Genomic DNA, 20,216 nt, shown 5'->3' with positions numbered 1-20,216 from the left:
ACGCTGAATTTAATTTCCTCTCTCTGTCCTTCAGCTGGTGGATTTTTTTTTTTTTTTTTATTTCATCCCAGGGCAATGTTTCCTTTTGTGTGCGTTCAGTGTTTTCACACCCCTCCTCTTCTCCATCTACAATATGTATACGTATTTATATGCCTCTTTGTGTTTGTTTTTGCTGGTGCTCCTGTGTGTCTGAATGATGTCGGTTTGTCTCCTCATCTGTCTCACTGTCTTGCTCTGCTTGTCTGTCTGTCACTTTCTCTCTCTTTGCAGTCCCCCCTCTCATACAGTACATCATCAACACACACACACATGCACACTTGTGCATCTTTTTCCTGGGTTTCCTTAAATCTCCCCACTGCTGAGAAAGTGAGTGACAGCACTATATGCACAGTCTGCAAAGGACTGACAGGGTTTTTAACCAGATACGTCACAACTCCAGGGGATGGGGAAGAGGGAGGGACGGAGGAGAAGAGAGGAGGAGAGCAAACGAACAGAGACAGGGAGAGAATGAGAGAGAGAGTACAGAGGGATATATTGACTCAAAGCTGGTCTGCATGCTCCTCAGTATGTGAGAGACAGAGGACGTGAGAGCAGGCAAGATGGAGTGCTGGCACAGATGAAGACTGTCCCTGGGTACGTATTTGTGGATTGCTATATTTATGTTTGAGTGTGTGTGTGTGTGTGTGTGTGTGTGTGTGTGAAGATGTGCTTGCATGTGCATGTCTCTGTATGTAAGGAGGTTGAGAGCGATTGAGTTTGTAATCAGCATGCTGCAAGTAATCATTTAAACGTGGGTACCCAAGAAGTGAATACGGGTAGTGTTACATAAGGAGCAGCCTGAGCGACTGAATGAGTGTAGGTATTGAAGATGGGAAGAGGCAGTTTGGGGTCTTTATATGTGTGTGTGTGCATGTGTGGTCTTACATGTGTGTGTCAGAGTCTGCCTGGTGCTGTAACTTAGTAAAGTGAGGAAGAAGCAATGTGCTCGAGGAAATGCAAGTTTACAACTGAGTTAAGTCTTGTTCTGTGTGGATACGAAGGCTACATTGGCAGGTTAACAACGGCTTCAGTGTGTTCAGTGTATCGACACGTATGTCAGTGTGTCAGAAGGAGAGACTGTGTGTGTTTTATGATGCACTAGAAGTGCGTTATAGTGATACTGATGTAAACAAAAATCTCAGTATCTTCACCCGCACTGAGGAGGAATCACCTCTTGCCGTTTTTTCTGGCTTCTACATTCAGCTAAGGCATTTTCACTTGAAAGGCAGATTCTAATCTTTCGGCTACATGCATAATGTATATGTCAAGGGGGACATTCAAGATAATTTAAACACACAATGAAAAAGGGAAATCCTGCTGATCTAAAAGCATTTATCAAAGTACAACAGAGGGGTGTCATTTTGTTAGTGTCATTGTGGGAATTTAAAAGGGTTCATTCGGATTCCCAAAAGTCACATTATAATACTAACTAACTGATCGAGGCAGTAGTAGACCAACAGCTCCCATGTTTAGTGAGCTAAAATCACTGTTTTTGTCAATGGAATCTGGTGGCATTGACGAGAGCATAGATAGGGAACTAAAGCCGTTAACGGCTTCCCCATCAAAACAGGCTGTCTGATGGAAAGATAAAGCAGTAAAAATACTACTATAATATGCTATTTATTTAGGTGGTTAAAATCCGATTTGCTGTGGCCCCCATCCACAGCAGTACATTGCTTAGCTTTCATGTTAGACTCCAGTCTGCTTCTTCAAACTGGGTGCGTGCCAGCTGACATCTTCTGTACTTAATACATTGACTTTGGGTTATGACCCTATACAACCCCACTTCAAAAAAGCCAAACTATCCCTTTAACTAGAGCTGAAACAGTGAATTAATTTAAGTTGATTGACAGAAAATTCATGTTAATTTTTGATGAGATATTGATATTTCAAGTCGATTTCCAAGCAAAATGCCAATCACTCTCTGTAACTTCTCAAGCTCGAAGATTTGCTGCTTTTCTCTGCTTTGTATGATAGTAAATTGAATCTCTTTTGTTTTTTGGACAGTCAGTGAGACATAACAAGCATTTGGGAAACTTGTGCCGGGCATTTTTTTAAAAAAATTTTCTGACATTTCTTAAACGTAAGGATAGATTCATTACTTGGGAAAAAAGAGATGAACTGATAATGAAAACAGCAATCAGTAGTTGTAGCCCACGAGTCAACACTTTGATGTGAGAGCTTTCAAAGCAACACTAGACAAACAACAGTCAGCCCAACAGGCTGGTCATGTGCGTTCACACAACAGATGCATCAGTCAGAAACTAAAAGAGCAACACTGGTAGGAAGAATAGACTTGAAAATCATGACAACACAAGCAAACTGCACAGACATAAAGGGACAGAGGTCACAAGTAGACAGTAAACAGCAACATGATGGACATATGCACCCTCAAAGGACCTGATTCATGTGTGTGTGTGTGTGTGTTTAAGGTGAACACCATGTGCTGTTTTTGTTATCTAGTTCGTGTTGTCCTCACTAGTCTAATCTGGGACAGCACCAGTAAACAAAGGAAACAGTTTTAGGTCTGTCTCTGTGATCACTGAAATTAAACCTGCTCTTGAAATAATAAAAGACACATTGGCACTGTGGGAAGACAAAACATGTCTTCTGTCTCTCTTAATCACCGTGAGGAAAATAGGAAATGATAGCGTTTGGCTTAACAAGGTCGGAGTTTTGGCAACAGTTATTACGCTTCATTTGGTGACAAATAAGTTAAGGACTGAGAACGGCTTCAAATGGTATTATGTAAATATTGCTCAGGGGACTCGCAGATGAGAGAGAGAGAGAGAGACAGAGAGAGAGAGAGAGGAGTGAAAGAGCGAGATAAGGGAAGGATTAGAGTGAAGTGCAGATACACAAGTGACATCACTTGTTCATACTTTACAGCACTACATTTGAATATTAATTCAGAGCACAGACTCGGTGTGCTGACACAATGTGTGAGTCACACTTGAAGTGCCAAAGGTTCTGGCAGATTCTATTTTGGCTGTTGAGAAGTCAGGTTTGCATCAATGGATGGAAATAGACAGATGCTTCAGTTTTCCTCAGGATGTTTTAAATGTGCTGTGATTTTAACATATTGACAAAGTTGCCTTGAATAGATTAGGACACTTAGAGGAGGCGGAGGATGCAACTTACATGTCTCTTCCTCCCCTCTGATCTCAGCTCTCTTTCTCACCTCATTTTATTTCTTTTTCTGTTCATTTTCAGTCCCGTTCGACAGTCGACATGAGCGTCTCCAAACCCCCGCCTCCCCCCTCCACCTCCCACCTGGCCATCCCCCCTTCCTCCTCCACCTCCACCCCTTCCTCATCCGCCTCCTCCCCCATGGCGACGCCCCACTCTGCTGGCCCGCCCCCGCCCTCGCCAGTCAAGATCTCTATGCAGGAGCACTTTGCCATCAACGTGTGCCCGGGCCCCATCCTCCCCATCCCACAGATCTCAGACTTCTTCCCACGTTTCCACGACTACCCCTGCACGCCACCACCCCCAAGGGAGAAGAAGATCCTGAAAGAGGAGACTTTTAATGGGGAGACGGGCGGAGGATACAAGGATGGGGAGAGGAGGGGGGACAACGACGGAGACAGGGAGGAGGCAGTCGACTCTGATGATGATGACAGTGAGTTCTGAGGAGGGCCTTCAAAGTTTAGTGGTGAAGTTGTGTTGAATATTGCGTGCATGTGTTTATTCATGTGAAATTTACAAGGCAAAACAAACACTTCCAAAACTCTGGAGAGGAGACATCTTTTTTTCCCCTGCATTTTCCACAGAAGCACAACATATGCCTGAAGAGTAATTGTGGAGTCAAGCATTTCTCCAAGAGCGTTTGTCACTCCCACTTTATTTGACACAGCAGCACCGATGATTTATTAGACAATGTAGCGATAGTGGGGCTCAGCCTGCAAAGTTTCTGCTCATTCCCAAACAGTAATTAAACAAGACAGATCAATTCATATTAGGCAGCATCATGTTTTTAAGAGGCCATCTGCTACAGATATGACTCAGAGCTTTTCAGTGTGTGTATGACTGAGTGTGTTTGTCCCTTTACTGGCAGTAATTGCCACGGTTTGTGTTGTTTTCAGCCTACCTGGGAACGTTGGAGTTCACCCTGCTCTTTGATCAGGAGAACAACTGTCTTCATTGTACTATTCACAAAGCAAAGGTACACACAATTTCAATTTCTTCTTCATATAAACAGGCTTCTGTCTGTCTGTGTCTGTGTGGTTGTGTAATTCCCCTTGAAGTCCAAATGGAAACGTTCTCCTGTAATGTTTTTTATGTTTGCACAAGACGTCAGGTTGCTCTCTCTCTCTCTCAAGCTTTTTAAAGTAACGTGTTTGCCACACACCCTCAGCAGCTTGTCAATTCCAGACTAAATCATCTCATGGCGCTGTGAAATGTTGGATAATGTCACTCTGTCGCTGTAGCAGACACATTTAGTTTGGCCATCGCACAAGGACACGCGCCTTTTATTACATATTGTGTACTGTCACATGATGTTAATTATGTAAATCTCGCTGAACGGTTCCCTTGAGGACAACACAAAGGAGTCAAGGATGGTAGGAAACAGTGGCATGGAAAGAAATACCCAGAAGCGCCATGGAGATGTAACTACAGTAGAAGAGGTCTGTCATATCCGCTGTCTTTTTCTGACCCTGTCAGTTGTGTGAAGTGTTTGAGGGCATGATGACGTCACCTTTGACACTACAGCATGCGTGTGTGTGTCTGTGTGTGTCTGCTTGTGTCCACAGGGACTGAAAGCCATGGACTCCAATGGACTGGCTGATCCATACGTCAAGCTTCATCTTCTCCCCGGGGCTAGCAAGGTCACTGCTCCAACCTTACCTCAATGGCAATTAACGTAACATGCTACCAGACACTGACACTTCCCAATCACACACAATCTGCTGCTAGAAGACAATCTACAATCAACTTGCTGAAAAGACTGAAAATAGGAAACATTTCACATGTGATTCAACTAGAAAACAAAACTGTTATTTACTTTTTGCACATAATAGTCTCCCTTGTTGATTCAGACAAAGGTCAAAAAACTCTTGCCAGAAAAAAACACAACAACAACTTGGCAGTGGGCTAAATTAATGTGTCATTGCAAGCCGTTGAGCGGGGAGCATTTCAGTTGGTTACCGCTTAATGTGGCTCGTCCGATGCTCCGCTTTATCAAGCACAAACATGTTCAGGTCTGCTGCACCTCTCTTGTCTTGTTTTCGGCTCAAACAGCAGGGAAGATAAGGCTCACCGCAACAGCAACCCCACAGCTATGGCAGAGTGCAACCTGTTGTCAGCCATTTTGGCTCAAGGTTGACACAAAACGAGGTTATGATAAGTGCAGGGAGGACGGCGAGCCAAGCTAGGTTGAATAAGGCGACCGTCTGAGGTCTAAGGTGCTAACAATAACAACGTCTGGGGGATTTTTTTGTCCTCCAGCCTCCCTCTGTGTCTTCTCTCGCATTGTTATCGCTCTCCTTTCCCCACTTTCCACCCCTATCTCTGTCTCTATCTCACTATCTGGCTGTGACCCTCTTTGACCTTGAAATACCAACAGTGTGCGGAGAGAAGGGAGACAACTGAGAGGGGGAAAAGGGGGAGAGAGAGAGAGAGAGAGAGAGGGAATGGAGAAAAGGAGGGAGGGAGAGACAGATGAGGGGAGGACAGCAGCAGGTGGTTGTCATGGAAACAGGGAGGATTGTTACACGGCTCACGTCAACAGCCGAGTGTTGATGGGGGGGTGGAGGTAGTGGTGGGGGGGGTTGCAGAGAAAGCGTCAATGAGTAGGTAAGTACCCATGAACAGCCGTTTGTTAAATACCCACCAGACGGGAGACACGTCACTTGAAAAGTGGGAGCATGCACGTGCAGAAGTGAGCATGACGGACACACGCTCACACACCCACCCACTCCTCGTCCAGACTCAGCATGCAAACGTTGCAATGAGTAATCCAGAACACAAAAAGGTTTCAGTTTCTGTGAAAGAAATGAGTTGTCAAAACACAGAGAGCAGAGACACATGTCTTCTCCGGCCCCACTCCTTTTCACATCCTCCAGCACGCGCTCTCTAACCAGTGTACAGTTCAGCATGCTGGAAACACACACTGCAACACATGCGGCGCATGACCTTGCGTCTTTGCAGACACATGCTAAGGCTTTAGTTACAGTCACACAGAGACGCTGCCTTCATCTGTTCCTCCTCCTCGATCACCCCCTCCCTCAGTCCCACACACAAACATGTATACAGACACAGTAGTAGCCTGGAGTCTCTGTTGGTCATTGGTGTTTTCATCTTCCCATTCCTAGTCGATGTGCATGGAAAATTCACTCACAGCCATACTCTTCATCCACAGCTCTGGGAAGTAGGGATTGAGAGAGAGAGAGTGCGGAACAAGCAAAAAAGATCCACGCAGGCAGATGGAGAGAAAGACAGGAGGGTGTGATGGACAGATGGAGGGCTAGAGATAAAACATTTAGAAACAGATGCAAAAGCACCAGTGTAGGGGGAAAATGCAGGCACGGAGTGACAGAGGGCACGTAGAAGGAACTGGTGTTTAAGTGTTTGTAGATGTAGCATGTGCTTGGATGTGTGCTCAGAAAACCAACCCAATTCAGTCAATCAGGGACAACGATTATTTTGCGAAATAGTTGTTTTGTCGAGTTGTGCTGGCACACATACAGCTGTGCAGGTCAAGTCGTGACTCTGCTAGTGAACGTCTCGTCCCGCACATTAATGAATCAAACAAATGACACGCATCGAAAACACTTGTTCCCTTCATGGAGCGAGCTCTTGGGGGCTGACTCTTGTAGATAAGCCAAAACTTTCCAGCAGAAAATGGAGAATGAAAAGGACAGTGACGGGAGGGAAGGGAGTGAGAGGGGAAGGCAGCACAGGCAGAACAATGGGATGTGGGAACAAAAACAGAGTAAGGGAGAGAGAAGATGGAAGAGAAGGGCTCAGCATCTGGCCCTGAGGCGTTAGCAAGAGGCTGACTGTGGCAGAAAGGAAAAGAGAGAGAGAGCGAAAGATGAGGTGTTTATCTGCGAAGCTTCAGACACGAGCAAGAGTATTTGGAGAGAACAGTCTACACACTTTCTTTACCAGCTGAGTGTATGTGTAGACACATAGTTATGCATAAACACCAGTGGTGGCAGAGCCTTCACTTGAATAAAAATAGCCATACCGTAATCTAAAGTAAAAATACTGTCTTACAGAAAAAGGTCCTGCCTTCCAAATTTTACTTTAGGAAAAGTATTAATAATAGAGAATGACATGATGCCATATGGCTCAGTCCCAGTGTTACTAATGTATTACAATGGCAGCATCTTAGTGTGACTGGTAGAGGTGGAGATATTTCTGACCATTTTGAAGGCAGTCGATGCTCTATTTTTTTGTTTATGTCAACAAATCCCAAGAGAAGACCAAGATCAACAATTTGTTCGTCCTTCTCTCAATACTTTCATACTTCTCTGTGCAGAGCTGTGGCACTGAGCCCCGAGCAAAGTGTTCCTACTGAAGATGCAAATCTTTAAAAATGGGTCACAAATACATAATTTCAAATAAACAACTCCCTAAAAGCTGGGCACTGTCGTTCTGATCAAACATTCTCATGCAGGAGTTAGGCTGCATACACACCAAATCCGCCGCAAAAACATCACTTCTCCAACTCATTCGACTGTTGGAAAGATGGGCTTTTATAAAACTAGTCTATCTATGCAGTAAAAAGATGCAAATATTTTTGAAAGTGGTGCTACATGACCAGAGAAAACAAATCCTACAACTACTAGAATGCTCTGTGCCACACCAGACCATTAAATGTTCCAGTTGGTGCGTGGCGTGATGCAAACTCATCTGTCTGACACAGTGGTGGCCAGCTGGTAACAAATGATCTGTATTACAGCTCAACAGTCAGCTGAAACACGATTCTGAAAACATTTGAGACGAGAAAAATGCAACTCTGTAACAGAATCTTAATTTTTATTTGATCAGTACTGCTTCGTTTTACCTATTTTTACAATACAGGAAACATTATGGCGCCCACTTCCTGTCAACAAACTCTCACTATTACAGCTAAGTAGGGTGCTAAAATATGTTTATGAAAACATTTTAGGCAAGAAATAGGCAGTGCAGTACTATAATCTTGATTATATTAGATTAGCACTGCCTAGAGTTTGTGTCCGTGGTGGCAGCATTGGTGCCAACAAAACTCCACCAGATAACACATTTAAGTTTACCATAATTAATTTACACAAACTACCCACATTGATGTGATACAAAGCATGTTGGCGAATTCCTCTAATGCTTGCGGCTGTGGTGGTGTGCCAAAAAAATAAATAAAATATTGCAGCGATCTGCGGTGAAAAGTTGAAACAGATTCAGCTTTTGGTGAAGTGCAACCTGATGTCACGCTGCAGTGGCCAATGTTGCAATCTGTGCTCAGACCAGAAAGACTCCTGCAGTCCAATAATAAAGTAGTAATAAAGTAGTGGTAATGCAGTCTCTTTCTATTTTTAAATATAAAGATATTGTTATAGTGGGTAAAAAATAATGTGTTTATTAACAGCTTGTGCACTATGCTACAAAGAAGAGCACTGGCTCTAAATGTATGTTTACATGTGTGTCTATTGCGGCAATAGAGATACTCAAGTAATGATAATCAAAAGGAATCCTACAGACCTTTTAAAGGTCCAGTGTGAAGGATTCAGCGGGATACGTTGACAGAAATGGAAAATAAGATAAGTATATTTTCTTTAGTGTATAATCACCTGAAACTAAGAATCACTTTGTTTTCATTACCTTAGAGTTACCTGTTTATATCTACATAGGTAGCAGGTCTTCTTCTAGATAGGGCCATTGGTTTTGTTATACTTTCACATTTTTGTGTTGGCTGCTGTAGTTCTCCTACATGCTTGGCACACTGTAGAAGTTTCACTTGGTTGCAAGCAGAGTTTGGTATAACGCGTTACAAAGTAACGCTTTAGAGTACTTTGATTAGTTTTTGCAGTAATGAGTAACCTAACGCGTTAGTTTGCTGTTTGAGTAATCAAATACATGAGTACATTTTCTACAAGCCATCAGTTATTTCCATTAATTTTAGAACACTGGTCCTTCAGCTCTGAAACAGCAACAACTGCCTTTTGGTTCTAATAACGGAGATGACGTTAAATCTATCAGTCCAAAAGAAGCCATGAAGCTTGTGGCTCGCTACGTGGTAGAAGAAATGATGCCGTTGTCTACGGTGGAGTCTAAAAAAAGGTGGAGTAGGACTCGTTGACAGACCGGTCAGACTCAGGACTTTCATTATGCCTGGTACACACTACATGACTTTTCTGCCCGTTCTGAAAGTCACTATGTCACATTACATGATTGTGGAGCCATAAAATCGTGCTGTGACTTGGCCGACAGACATGACACACTACACCATGGTACTCACCAATTATCCCCGGTCATCTTTCACGGTGTGTGTGATGTCATCGGGTTATTCTTGTCCTATTTTTATTACTCTGACAATTATTTGAGTCACTGTGTGTGTTCATGTGCCAGCCGACATGTTGTTGTAGTCATTTAAAAGCGTCAGCAGATGGCAGGAGCTACATTTGAAGTACTGTACGTAAACATTCAAGCTACTGTATCCTCCACAACCAAGTTCCTACAAATGTTTCAGAATAAAAGCCTATTTAGAAAATGGAGGGATTCTCTCAGCCGAGGTTATAAGGGGCTTTTAATTTGAAGTAAAATCAGGAAGTGTTGAGTTTGAAATGACGGCGCAATGTATTAACTTTATGGAGACAACGGGAGCCGATAAAAAGTACAGATAGATAGATAGAAGATACAGAGGGATTACTAAATAACGGACCGTCTATAATGTAGTTTGTTTCAAATGAAGCTGGGAGCCTCTGCAGTTGTGGTGAGTAAAAGCCCCACCGCTATTTGTTAATGTTATTACTTTATGTCCGACTGTGAGGATGTACCATTGTTTGCTAGCTTGATGCTAATGACAGTAAGGTTAACTCAGCGGATTGACAAAGTGCCTCTGCTGTTTCACACCATCATTTCCCCCTTTTACTCTGTGTGGTAACATCCCTAGAGGAAATATTAAAAACGCCGGGGTGTTGTTGTCATACAGTTGTCTACGGCAGCAGATCGTGCTGTGTTTCTACTGGTCAAAGTGACGGCTGTGATGGGAGAATTGGATCTCAGTGAAGGGCAAGTGGTCCATAACTTTAATTTTGGAGACAAAAAATGTAGGCTTAGTGCCCTGTGGTCCATTGCCCAATAGGAAATGTAGAATACTCAAAAGTACTTTAAAAGTGCTTGAGTTACTTTTCTCAGGGAGTAACGTTGGAAGTACTTTAAATGTACTTGAGTTACTTTATTCAGGGAGTAACACAGTAAAGTAACTGGTTACTTTTTTAAAAAGTACTTTAATTACTTTTAAAGTAACCCTTACCCAACACTGGTTGCTGGTCTACAATCTCACCACTAGGTGCCATTAAGTCCTACACGCTAGATCTTTAAGCAGACAAAAATAAACGTACCAAAGACAAATACTCAGAAAAAAGAACTATTGTGCAAGATACTATCTCATGCGCACAAGATAGTATCTCGTACAATAGGTTTTTTTTTTCTTTTTTAGGGACTTTTGGGGCTAGTACAGTTGTTTAGCTGGGGAGATTGACTTTTAACCTCCAATCCCCCACAAATGGGCCATTTACTGTAAGTGACACACTCCTGCAATACCAGATTTGGTGTAATTGCATCCTAAATATTGCAATTTTGGGGACTATTTTCAGTGTTGGAATAGTACACTCTAGTGAGTATTTATGGTATCAGGACAGTCTATGTGAGATGGACTCAAACTGTTTTTAAAGGGGCACTCCACAGATTTTACACATGAAGGTCAGGTTAGTTGTCATGAGCCTGTGAAAACAGTTGTATAATGTCTTCTGTGGCTCTGAAAGGAGCTCTATAAAATCTCCAGAATACTGTAACCCTAATGATGACCCTGTTGGTGTGTCTTTAACACACCAGGCAGCCACTTTGAATGGTGATACCTTTGAGCCTGACCAATGCTCCAACAGTTCTTCAAGCTGTTGTGAAAGATGTGCTATGGGACATGCTGGACAAGTTAGTTTTGGTATATTTGGATGACATTCTGATCTTTTCCAGGAGTAGTGACTGCTGGAAAAGCAGCTGTTCATTCAGGCAGAGAAGTGTGAGATTTATGTCTCTGAGGTGTCATTCCTGGGGCTCACTGTCGCTGCAGGTAGCATCCAGATGGACCCCATCAAGGTCAATGCAGTCATGAACTTATTCATTATTGGTTTAGCCAGAGTTGGCTATACAACTAAATTACATCTGTGGCCTCTGGCCTGTCCCTCCCACTTGCAAATAGTCGTCCTGGAGTTCGGTAATTTCTACCGATACTTCATTTGTAATTACATAGATACAGCATCATCTCAAAACAGCTCCCATCCTCAACCTTCCTGAATCCCTCATGCCACTTTGTGGTGGAGGTTGACGCCTTTGAGGCAGGAGTAGGTGCCGTTTTTTCCCAGCAATCCGTTAAGGATTAGAGGTTTCAGAGTGCTTGAACCAGAACATGGAGATGGCTCTGCTCTGCATCTCCTCTCACGATCCTGTCTTGTGGTTCAAACAACTGCTGTGAATAGGGTGCACACATAGCACAATTTCCAGCTCTGCCATTAGCCTTCCCTAAACAAGAAAAGGAGGCCAGTGTCCCCACAGTTCAGTTTTGTTTGCAATTGTCACCATACCTTGATGAAGGCCCACATCTCACTCATCTGCACCTCTGAATGTTGTCAGAAGAGCTCCAACTGGTGCCGCACTCCAGCCCCGTGCTACTTCTTGAGACACAGGGTCTGGCTGGCTATGTGGGGCCTAACTCTGAGAGTGGAGTCTAGGAAAGTGGCTCCTTGCTTTGTGGGCCCTTTCTTCATCCCCACAGTTATCAACCCAGTTGCAGTCATTCTTTATTAGCTCCAGTTCATGTGGATCAACCCCACTTTCTGTGTCTTCCGGATCAAGGCTGTGTGGAATAACTCACTTCAGCCCTTCCCAAGGCCCCCACCATCCTCCCATGAATGGCAAACCTGCCTTCACCATTAGGCACCAACTTAAGTCCTGCCAGTAGGCTGAGAGGTCTTCACTTAGTGGTCTATTTGGAGGGGTATGATTCTGAGTAGCACTCCTGGGTTTTGGTATTTTGGGAGTCTGATTGGAGAGTTTCACCTGAGCTCCCCCACCCACATCCTGATTAGCCTGCAAGCATATACTAGCCCATGGGTTTCTGCCATTTTTCTCTGCCTGCCTAAGTTTTGCCTGTTCAACCCCCTGCCTTCATTTTGGACATCTGCTCACTGGCCTCCTGGTTGTAGAGTCATGCTATTGGTTTAAATCTGTTTTACTAAGCCTTTAGAGGATGTGCTAAATCACTGGGGGTAATTTTAATAGTTTCACGCACGCTAATAGAGCCCTGTGGCACAGAGGAATAAGCTACTCTATATTGAGCTTTGGCTGCGAAGATTATACTTGCTAGTATGATCAGTTTGTTGTTGGTCTTTTAATGCTATTTTTTTTTACAATGATAAAAAAATTAATTACTAGACTTATCCTTTAGCATATACTATATCCTCACGATAGGTATTTTAAATTTAAATCTGCAACGTCATAGCAGGTATAGCTGTGGAAAAACGTAGTGGAGCAGAATTAAAGTAAAAAAAACTGAAACACTAAAATGAAGCAGAAGCACCTCAGTGCTACTTATAGTACTTAAGTAAATACTCTCCACCACTGTTAGCCACTCCTGCAGCTCTAAACAGCCAATTAGTTCTGCCCTCGGCTCTATAAGTTCTTATTAACCCACATTTTATAATAAAAATGTCTCTAGAAATTTGTAATTTCGGCCAGAGGTTTGGCTTGTGTGGAATTATGTATCTAGGGAGTCAGCAAAAGTGAATTTTATTGGGTTGCGCAACCAATTGCCTGAAGGGTTTATAAACATTAAAATACATATAAAAGAAAATCCCAAATAAAAACTTAAACAAAATGAAGACATCCTGAAGGCAACGGTGGGGAATGAAGCAGCAAGTGGCTGCAAACTTTATTTATGGATGGTGAAGCTATTAAGGGCTCGTGGGCATTTCCTGTCTTGGAAAGCTTTAATTTTTCATGCTGAATGTGTTGTGCAACTTAATTGGCTGCTGTGTTGTGTTGTGTTTGGGACACAGTGCTTGTTTTGGAGGTCTGGCTGGTGCTAATGCACTGTCTTATCATGTTGGGGAGGAGACAGACGGACAGGTGAGGCGAGGGAAGCCTCCCGTCCTCTCACTCTCCTCTACAAAGTAGGCAGCAGATGTCTGCCATTTCCTGAGGGACAGAGATAAATGATGTTTCCACACTCTCTTTCTCTCTCTCTGTCTTTCCTTCTTGATCTTTCAGTGTTACTCGTTTTGCTTCCTTTTCATGATCTTTTATTCTCTTTCTTTCACTCTCTTTCTCTGATTCTGATGAGTTCCCTCCTTCACCCTTAAAACATTCCTCTTTTGATCCTTCCCTTGCCATGGGTTTCTTTTTTAATATTTCTTCTTTGTCTCCTCAGGCAAACAAGCTACGCACAAAAACCCTGAAGAATACGCTGAACCCAGTGTGGAACGAAACGCTGGTGTATCATGGCATCACAGCAGCTGACATGACCACCAAAACGCTCAGGTAGGTGCTCCACTCTGAATCTCACTCTGCCCAGCAATTAGCACTGTTCCCCAGACAGCCAAATGACCAGTTTATTACGCAGAGAATGAAGATCCATGCTTCCAAACCTCCAGTGAACTGCCAGCAGCCGTCTATGCTTCCCAGTGGGCTTTTCTAGGTAATTCATTATTTCAGCCAGGCGACGCCAGCCAACTGTTCCACTTGCTGTTGCTGCGGTAACCGCTCAGGTGTGGGCTGTGCGGCGAGTCTCCGCCCTCCTCCTTCCCACTGTGCTCTCCATATGGAGTGATTGAGGTCAAGTGTAGCCATCTTGGCCCAAAAAGTCTGACGCACTCGTGTCATCCTGCATGTGTAAGTTGAATCAGAGACGGAGTTTCGTGTTTTGTTTGTGAACATGGGCGCTGCGTACAATCAGTGTCAGTTTGCTCAGCAGCTTCATAATAGGGTTGGATGGCATTGTTTATCCTGAGGAAACACGAGCATGGACGCACACATGAATACGCCGCACACACAAATCTAGGCAGTCAGGTGTGTGCTCATCCTCTTGTGTGTATGTCAAGGGCAATCACTGGCAGGAAAGAACATGCATAGCCCCTCCCCTGTATGTAGAGAAAACACACACATACGCAAACACGTCCTTGAGCTTTTACAAACACACACGCTCAGAAATAACATTTACTCTCCCTCCCCAAACACACAGACACACTCGTACGCACACAAACAGGAGCATGAGGAGTCACCCCTCAAACCACAGGAAATCCACCTGACCTCTGTTCAAGGACATAGCCCACAGACACAAACCAGCATGGGGGCTCTGGGAAGCCAAAACGAGGAAGAGGAGGCAGAGTGTGGCCAGTGTCAAGCAAGAAATGAATAGAGAGAGAGAGACAGGTGACTGCTAAGATCAACAAAAAGAGCAGAAGGAAAAGCGTGAATGATGTCAAGTGACAGAGAAGGCGGTGTGGAAGAGGAAACTAGGGAGGCCAAGATTGAGGAAGATGACAGAACGGAAGGAATCCATGGGTCAGCCGTAAAGGAGACAGAGAGACTGGCTCTCGGAGAATGTAGTGTGATGGATAAAGTGATGAATGAGAAAATTCACTTAGCCGAGAAAAGAGGGCGAGTGATGGGGAGGAGTTTACTCAAAGGGGAGCCCAAAAACCGAAAGAATGAGGACAGTGAAAAATCCGTGAGACGGCAAACGAGCAGGAGTGAATGAAACGCTGTCTGACAGCGAGGAATGGGGGGACAGCACGCGACAGACAGAGAGAGATAGAGAGAGGAAGAAAATCTGCTCAGATTCTCTGTGGATGTGTTCAGGCGCCAGCACGATACCTCAGCCAATAGACAGACTTTGTTCTCGTTACTCCACAGAAAGCAGCGAACAGTCAGAGACAGGAGAAGCAGAGAGGGATCCCCAGAGAGATGTTTACTCACTGGGTTGCGCCCGCTCTGTCGATCTCAGCAGGGTGCGGAGGAGGGGATGTTGTACTCTTTGGTCCTTGTGCTCTGTACACTGCTGAGTGGGAGGACTCTGTCAAGACTCAGCCTCTCTGTAGACCTGTCTGAAGACTGGACAGTACAAAGTTTACAGTTAAACTGGGCCATACTGCAGTCAGAGCAAAACCATTCAGTTTTAGAAGAATGTGTTTCCAAGTAAGACAAAAGATCATTTCTATGCAGTGTTTTTATTCAGGTATTGTAAGTTATAGTCCTTTCCCTAACTCCTGGTTGACACTTACGGCCAAGTGCTTTTTAAAAGTGTCCGCACTGTAATATTTGCATATATCCAAAAACCAGCTTCAGAATGTTTAAAAGTAGGTTTTTTTCTTCTGGTGTCCAGAAATGAGGGCTTTTGTGTATGCATCTCTACTCGCTCTTACAAACTGTGTGGACAACACCTAGTTGGTCTGTGTGCAGCGCATCCATGACTTCGCCCAGAGCTAACTAAGCAGGCAAGAGGCTGTGTGTCGCAAGCTGTGGTAAAAGCCCAATCTGACCCTTTAGCAAGCCCCGCCCCCTTGTGATGGTCTATCAAGCTGTCAGAGCTAGCAGGGAGGCCACAGTGTAACCAACTGCACTCCCTGAAGAAATATCATCACATTTTTTGAAAAACGAAGAACTGATTCCAGAGAGAAGCAAACAGACAGGTCTATAATATGTGTTCGAAGGATATATCCAGGATGTCAAACTCACTCAGCAGCAAAGCAGGTTAAAAGGATAAAGATAGAAGCTAAAGATGAACTATAGGTACATGACTGGTGTTTGGCTTTCCTTCAGCCCGTGCAGGCGGGCTGAAAGACAGGCAGAGAGCTCCAGGGGAAGCCAAACACTGTTCATCTGCACACACTGTCATGACGCATTGCTGGTTGAATGTTGGCAAAGTTTCTCTGCTTCCCTTAATTGTTTCTTGTAGAGCAGGGTAGGTCTTTATTCAGAGTCATAATCATTAAAAAGCAAAAGTAGCAAGCACTGTATATACATTCAGTAGGCTGTAGCTTCACTAGCTAGCGACCTAGCCAGTTAACTCTTACTTTTCAGACTTTGATTTGGTTTTGGAACCGGGAAGAAACATATATCTCCTTCCAACCTCTCCAGGTAACAAGTATGATTATCACACGTGCCTCCGACTTAATGTTTAGCTTGAAATCTACGAAACAAGCCTGAAATTGAAGGAAACCATGGAAGTCAAGGGAGAACAGCCGTGTTGTTGCTTGACCCTTGTCTGAGCTGGCCAATGCTGGGCTGTAATTGGCCAGTCTGCATTCGAGAGGCGGGACTTAGCAAAGGGTCAGTTGACACACATGTTCCAAATGTGTTGTATACATGTCCAAAGCTCTTCTTCTAAAACCTTAATAATACCAGCATATCCCACATGTTTAAATCAGATAATGCTTAATTCGGAATTTTGGACAATTTTGAATATCTAAATGAAATATGTTGTTTAAATGACCCGTATCAAATTCAGAATATTGTCACATTTGGAATAATAGTGGAATATTAGTGTGCATGTAAAGGTAGTTACTCTGAGGCAGTGGTAGTTGAAATGCTTAGTTTGCACTAGCAGTGACTTAAAAGAGTGGACAGTAAACAGTGAGGCTGGGTTAGTTATAGGCATGCATTGTTTCCTGAGAATCCTTTGGGCTTAGGGAATCTAAACTCAGCCTGGGAATGGCGGACTCCGCCACTACCAATAAAAACAGCTATATAGAGCGGTAAATTCTGAGTGTAAATGCATTGGCTGCAGAAAACTGCCATCCATAAATAGCCTCAGAAATGTGGTTTGTTGTCCTGAAAGTCTTTCGTGATTATGTCTTTAAGCAGTTTCTTAGTTTTTGGTTCTTCAGCCCACACCAGAGACAGTGATAAAAGCTGGAGTGTAGCCAAAAACTTTTGAGTCATTAAAAGTTTCTTTGGCGTCAAGTCCATTCTGCTGCATCACTCTTTGTCCTGGAGGATAACTGCTGTAAAAAGATTTATGCAGTGTGTAAAATGGAGGGAGAGGACTGGTTTTGTGCAGTTATTTATTTATTTCGCCATTCATTCACTCATTTGCAGTTACACTGATTATATAAAGCCATTATGCTGAAGCAGAATGCACTTAAATAGAAAGGGACAGCTAAATAGCGGCTGGTTATGAAATAGCTTTGAGAAAGATCTCTCAAAGTTGTAACAGCATTCTTTTTGTTATGTTTTGCATTCAACTGTTCCTCAATGTGCAGACTTTATCTCTAAGGGCCACTGGAGGTCCGGTCTGTTATTAAGAATGAATCAGCTGAGTAAACTAATAACTAATGTCCTCAATTCAGACTTCACGGTTGGCCTCATACCCGCTAATCCTTCAATTGGTGCAGTAAGGCTGCCTGAGGTGCTCAAGTCTTGAGTGAAAAATCAACCGAAGTGGAAGTTATGAAGTCTGTTTTTGAGTCAAAAAATGCAATTGTCTCATTTGAAAAAGAGTTTTCACTGATCTCTGGTGTTTCAAGGCTGATATTGAGAGCTGTCACAAATTTCTAGAAAATACCAGACACATGAGTAACTGCACTGGGAACAAGTAGATTTATCAGTCTCCTTTGAAGTCTGAATATGAGACAAATTGAGCTGCTCTGAAGATTGTTTTATTGTAGTGAGGCCGACATGATTAGGAGATAAGGTCCAAATTTCTCTATCAGTTGCTGCAGTCTGCCTCTGCCTTTGGGCAAATTTCAAATGATTTAGTACGGCAGTGACAGTGATAATGTGGTGCCTCAAACCCTCCCCTCATTTAAATGACTCAACGCTTTATGATGGCTTTTAAAGATGCACAAAAAAATTGAGGTGAATTGTACATTCATGACTTTGGGGAGAATCTCATCTTTAATACTCCTTTTGGCTTTTCCACTGAAACGATTATCAGTTTGTGTGTGTGTGTGTGTGTGTGTGTGTGTGTGTGTGTTAAAGAACTAACCAACATGATGTCACTGCCAGGTCTAGTCTCTCTCTCAATTTCTTCCCTCTATCTCTCCGTCCCTCTGTCAGGCTTCGTAATAGACTCGCACTGTCCTCGGCTGTGGGGAGATAGGGACAAATATAGGACTTGATTTAGTATTGGATTGAGGGTGAGGCTGAGATTGGCTACTGGATGCCTCAGGTGAAATGTATAGTTGGGAACTAATATGGTCAGGGAGGGGGGAAAAGATCTTTGATTAGTTGTTAGATGTGAGGATAAGAATGATATTTTCAGTTTTGGGTGCTTTCTTTCTGCAATGCTAGCGGCAATGTCGCTCTGTCGGTTAGTTCACTATATTTCCGGACTGAAATATCTCAACAACTATTGGATGGATTGTTGTGGAATTTTGTACAGACATTCATGGTCCCCAGACGACAGAATCCTGCTGACGTTGGTAACCGTCTCACTTTTTCCTTTGGCGCCACCACGAGGTTTACATCTGTGGTTAGGAGTGAAATGTTTCAACAACTATTGGACAGAGCAATGAAATTTCATACAGACATCCATGCCCCCCTCAGTAATAATCATCTAATGCTAATCAGTAAAACAATTAGGTTTGTGTCAGAATACCTGAAAATTAATGACATTCCCAACAGCCTCAGCCATACTTTCTGTTCAACCCGTACTCATTCCGCAGTCGTCAAATACAGCCACTTGGTCAGTGATTTCTTTACACACTGGCACAATAAGGCATCCTTTTGCAGAGGTATGATACACCACCGGGCGGTGCCAATGTATAATGCTGCCAGTCAGTATCAGATGAAATGCTGCCAGATAACAATGTAATTGAAGAAGCTTGAAAGTCCCTATATGCTGAGGTCCAACAAACACTGAACTTTCACCTTGGAGCCCAGTGTTCATTTCCCATATAAATGTTGAGCCAAACCATGATGTTTTTTTTTCTAAGCCTAAGCAAGTTGCACAAGGGAATAAGATTAATATGAGGTCTTTTACCAATGTTATAAGTTTATTTTGAAAGATTGTATGCATGGAACGAGCAGAAACTGTGCAGTTCCTGTGAATATGATGGTGTAGTTTGAAAAAGACAAAATGCATGTAACAGGCATAAATTGACACAGCATCCCTGAACGTCAACAGACGTAGGAGGATTCCTAGCACATCATATGTGAAGGGTCCAATGACCAAACAGCAGTATTTGACGAGTTGGAAGTGAGAATGTTTTGTTCTGTTTTGTGCTAACTGGCAGATTTTAGCTTGCTTATATGGTAAATTAAGACGGTAAACATGGTAAAACTGATGTGCCTTGGTACAGCATCACAAAGCTGCTGGCATGATGGTTGACTCTTAGGGCCCCATTAGGACTTGGTAAATGGACTTGCACTTGTATAATGCCTTTCTAGTCTGTTGACCACTCGAAGTGCTTTCACACTACATGTAATATTCACCCATTCACACACACAATCATACATTGGTGGCCAAAGCTACCAAACAAGGTGCCACCTGCTACTCAGTTAAATTTCACGTTAATTCACATGCACTCACACACAGATGGCACAGCCATTTGAAGTAATTTGGGGTTCACTATCTTGCCCGAGAACACTTAGACATGCAGACTGGAGGAGCTGCATGTCTTCCACAGTCGCCCCTCCACTAACGATCTATGTCTAAAGTGTATGGCGCAAGTGCATTTAGGATGTGTCCAACACCTCGTTGCTAGTTACATGACATGTAATTTGGATGCAAAGTAAGGGTCTAGGGGCACAGGGGTTGAATGTAGTCACTTAATAAATCATAGTTGTGTATTCAACCAGTCAAACTGTCATCTCCCATTGCCTTTAAAAGCCAGGTGCCCTATGTCCATGGGGAATCCAGCAAATTGAAGAAGCGAGTGGATTTCTGCATCTTTTCTGAGGAATGCAGTCAGAGCAGTAATGTCACTGCAGCAAATATTGTGGGACGTTAAAGCAGAAAAACTAAAAACTTTAGT

General features: G+C 43.3%; 1 protein-coding gene across 1 annotated transcript in view; it reads left to right on the top strand.

The window, feature by feature from the left end:
- Positions 1–475: 475 nt before the first annotated feature.
- The window catches only part of doc2d (double C2-like domains, delta), a 62,226-nt gene continuing 42,485 nt past the window's right edge, over positions 476–20,216 (top strand). The window contains exons 1-5 of the mRNA XM_049572600.1: positions 476–633; positions 3,253–3,661; positions 4,125–4,204; positions 4,794–4,868; positions 13,670–13,779. Of these exons, the coding sequence (XP_049428557.1) occupies positions 3,271–3,661; positions 4,125–4,204; positions 4,794–4,868; positions 13,670–13,779 (656 nt within the window). The 5' untranslated portion in view covers positions 476–633; positions 3,253–3,270. The remainder of the gene's footprint in view (positions 634–3,252; positions 3,662–4,124; positions 4,205–4,793; positions 4,869–13,669; positions 13,780–20,216) is intronic.

This window comes from Epinephelus fuscoguttatus, linkage group LG3 (genome assembly GCF_011397635.1).
Source record: "Epinephelus fuscoguttatus linkage group LG3, E.fuscoguttatus.final_Chr_v1".
Classification (NCBI taxonomy): Eukaryota; Metazoa; Chordata; class Actinopteri; order Perciformes; family Serranidae; genus Epinephelus; species Epinephelus fuscoguttatus.
Note: the sequence above shows the minus strand (reverse complement) of the source record. Positions and strands in the feature narration are given on the sequence as shown.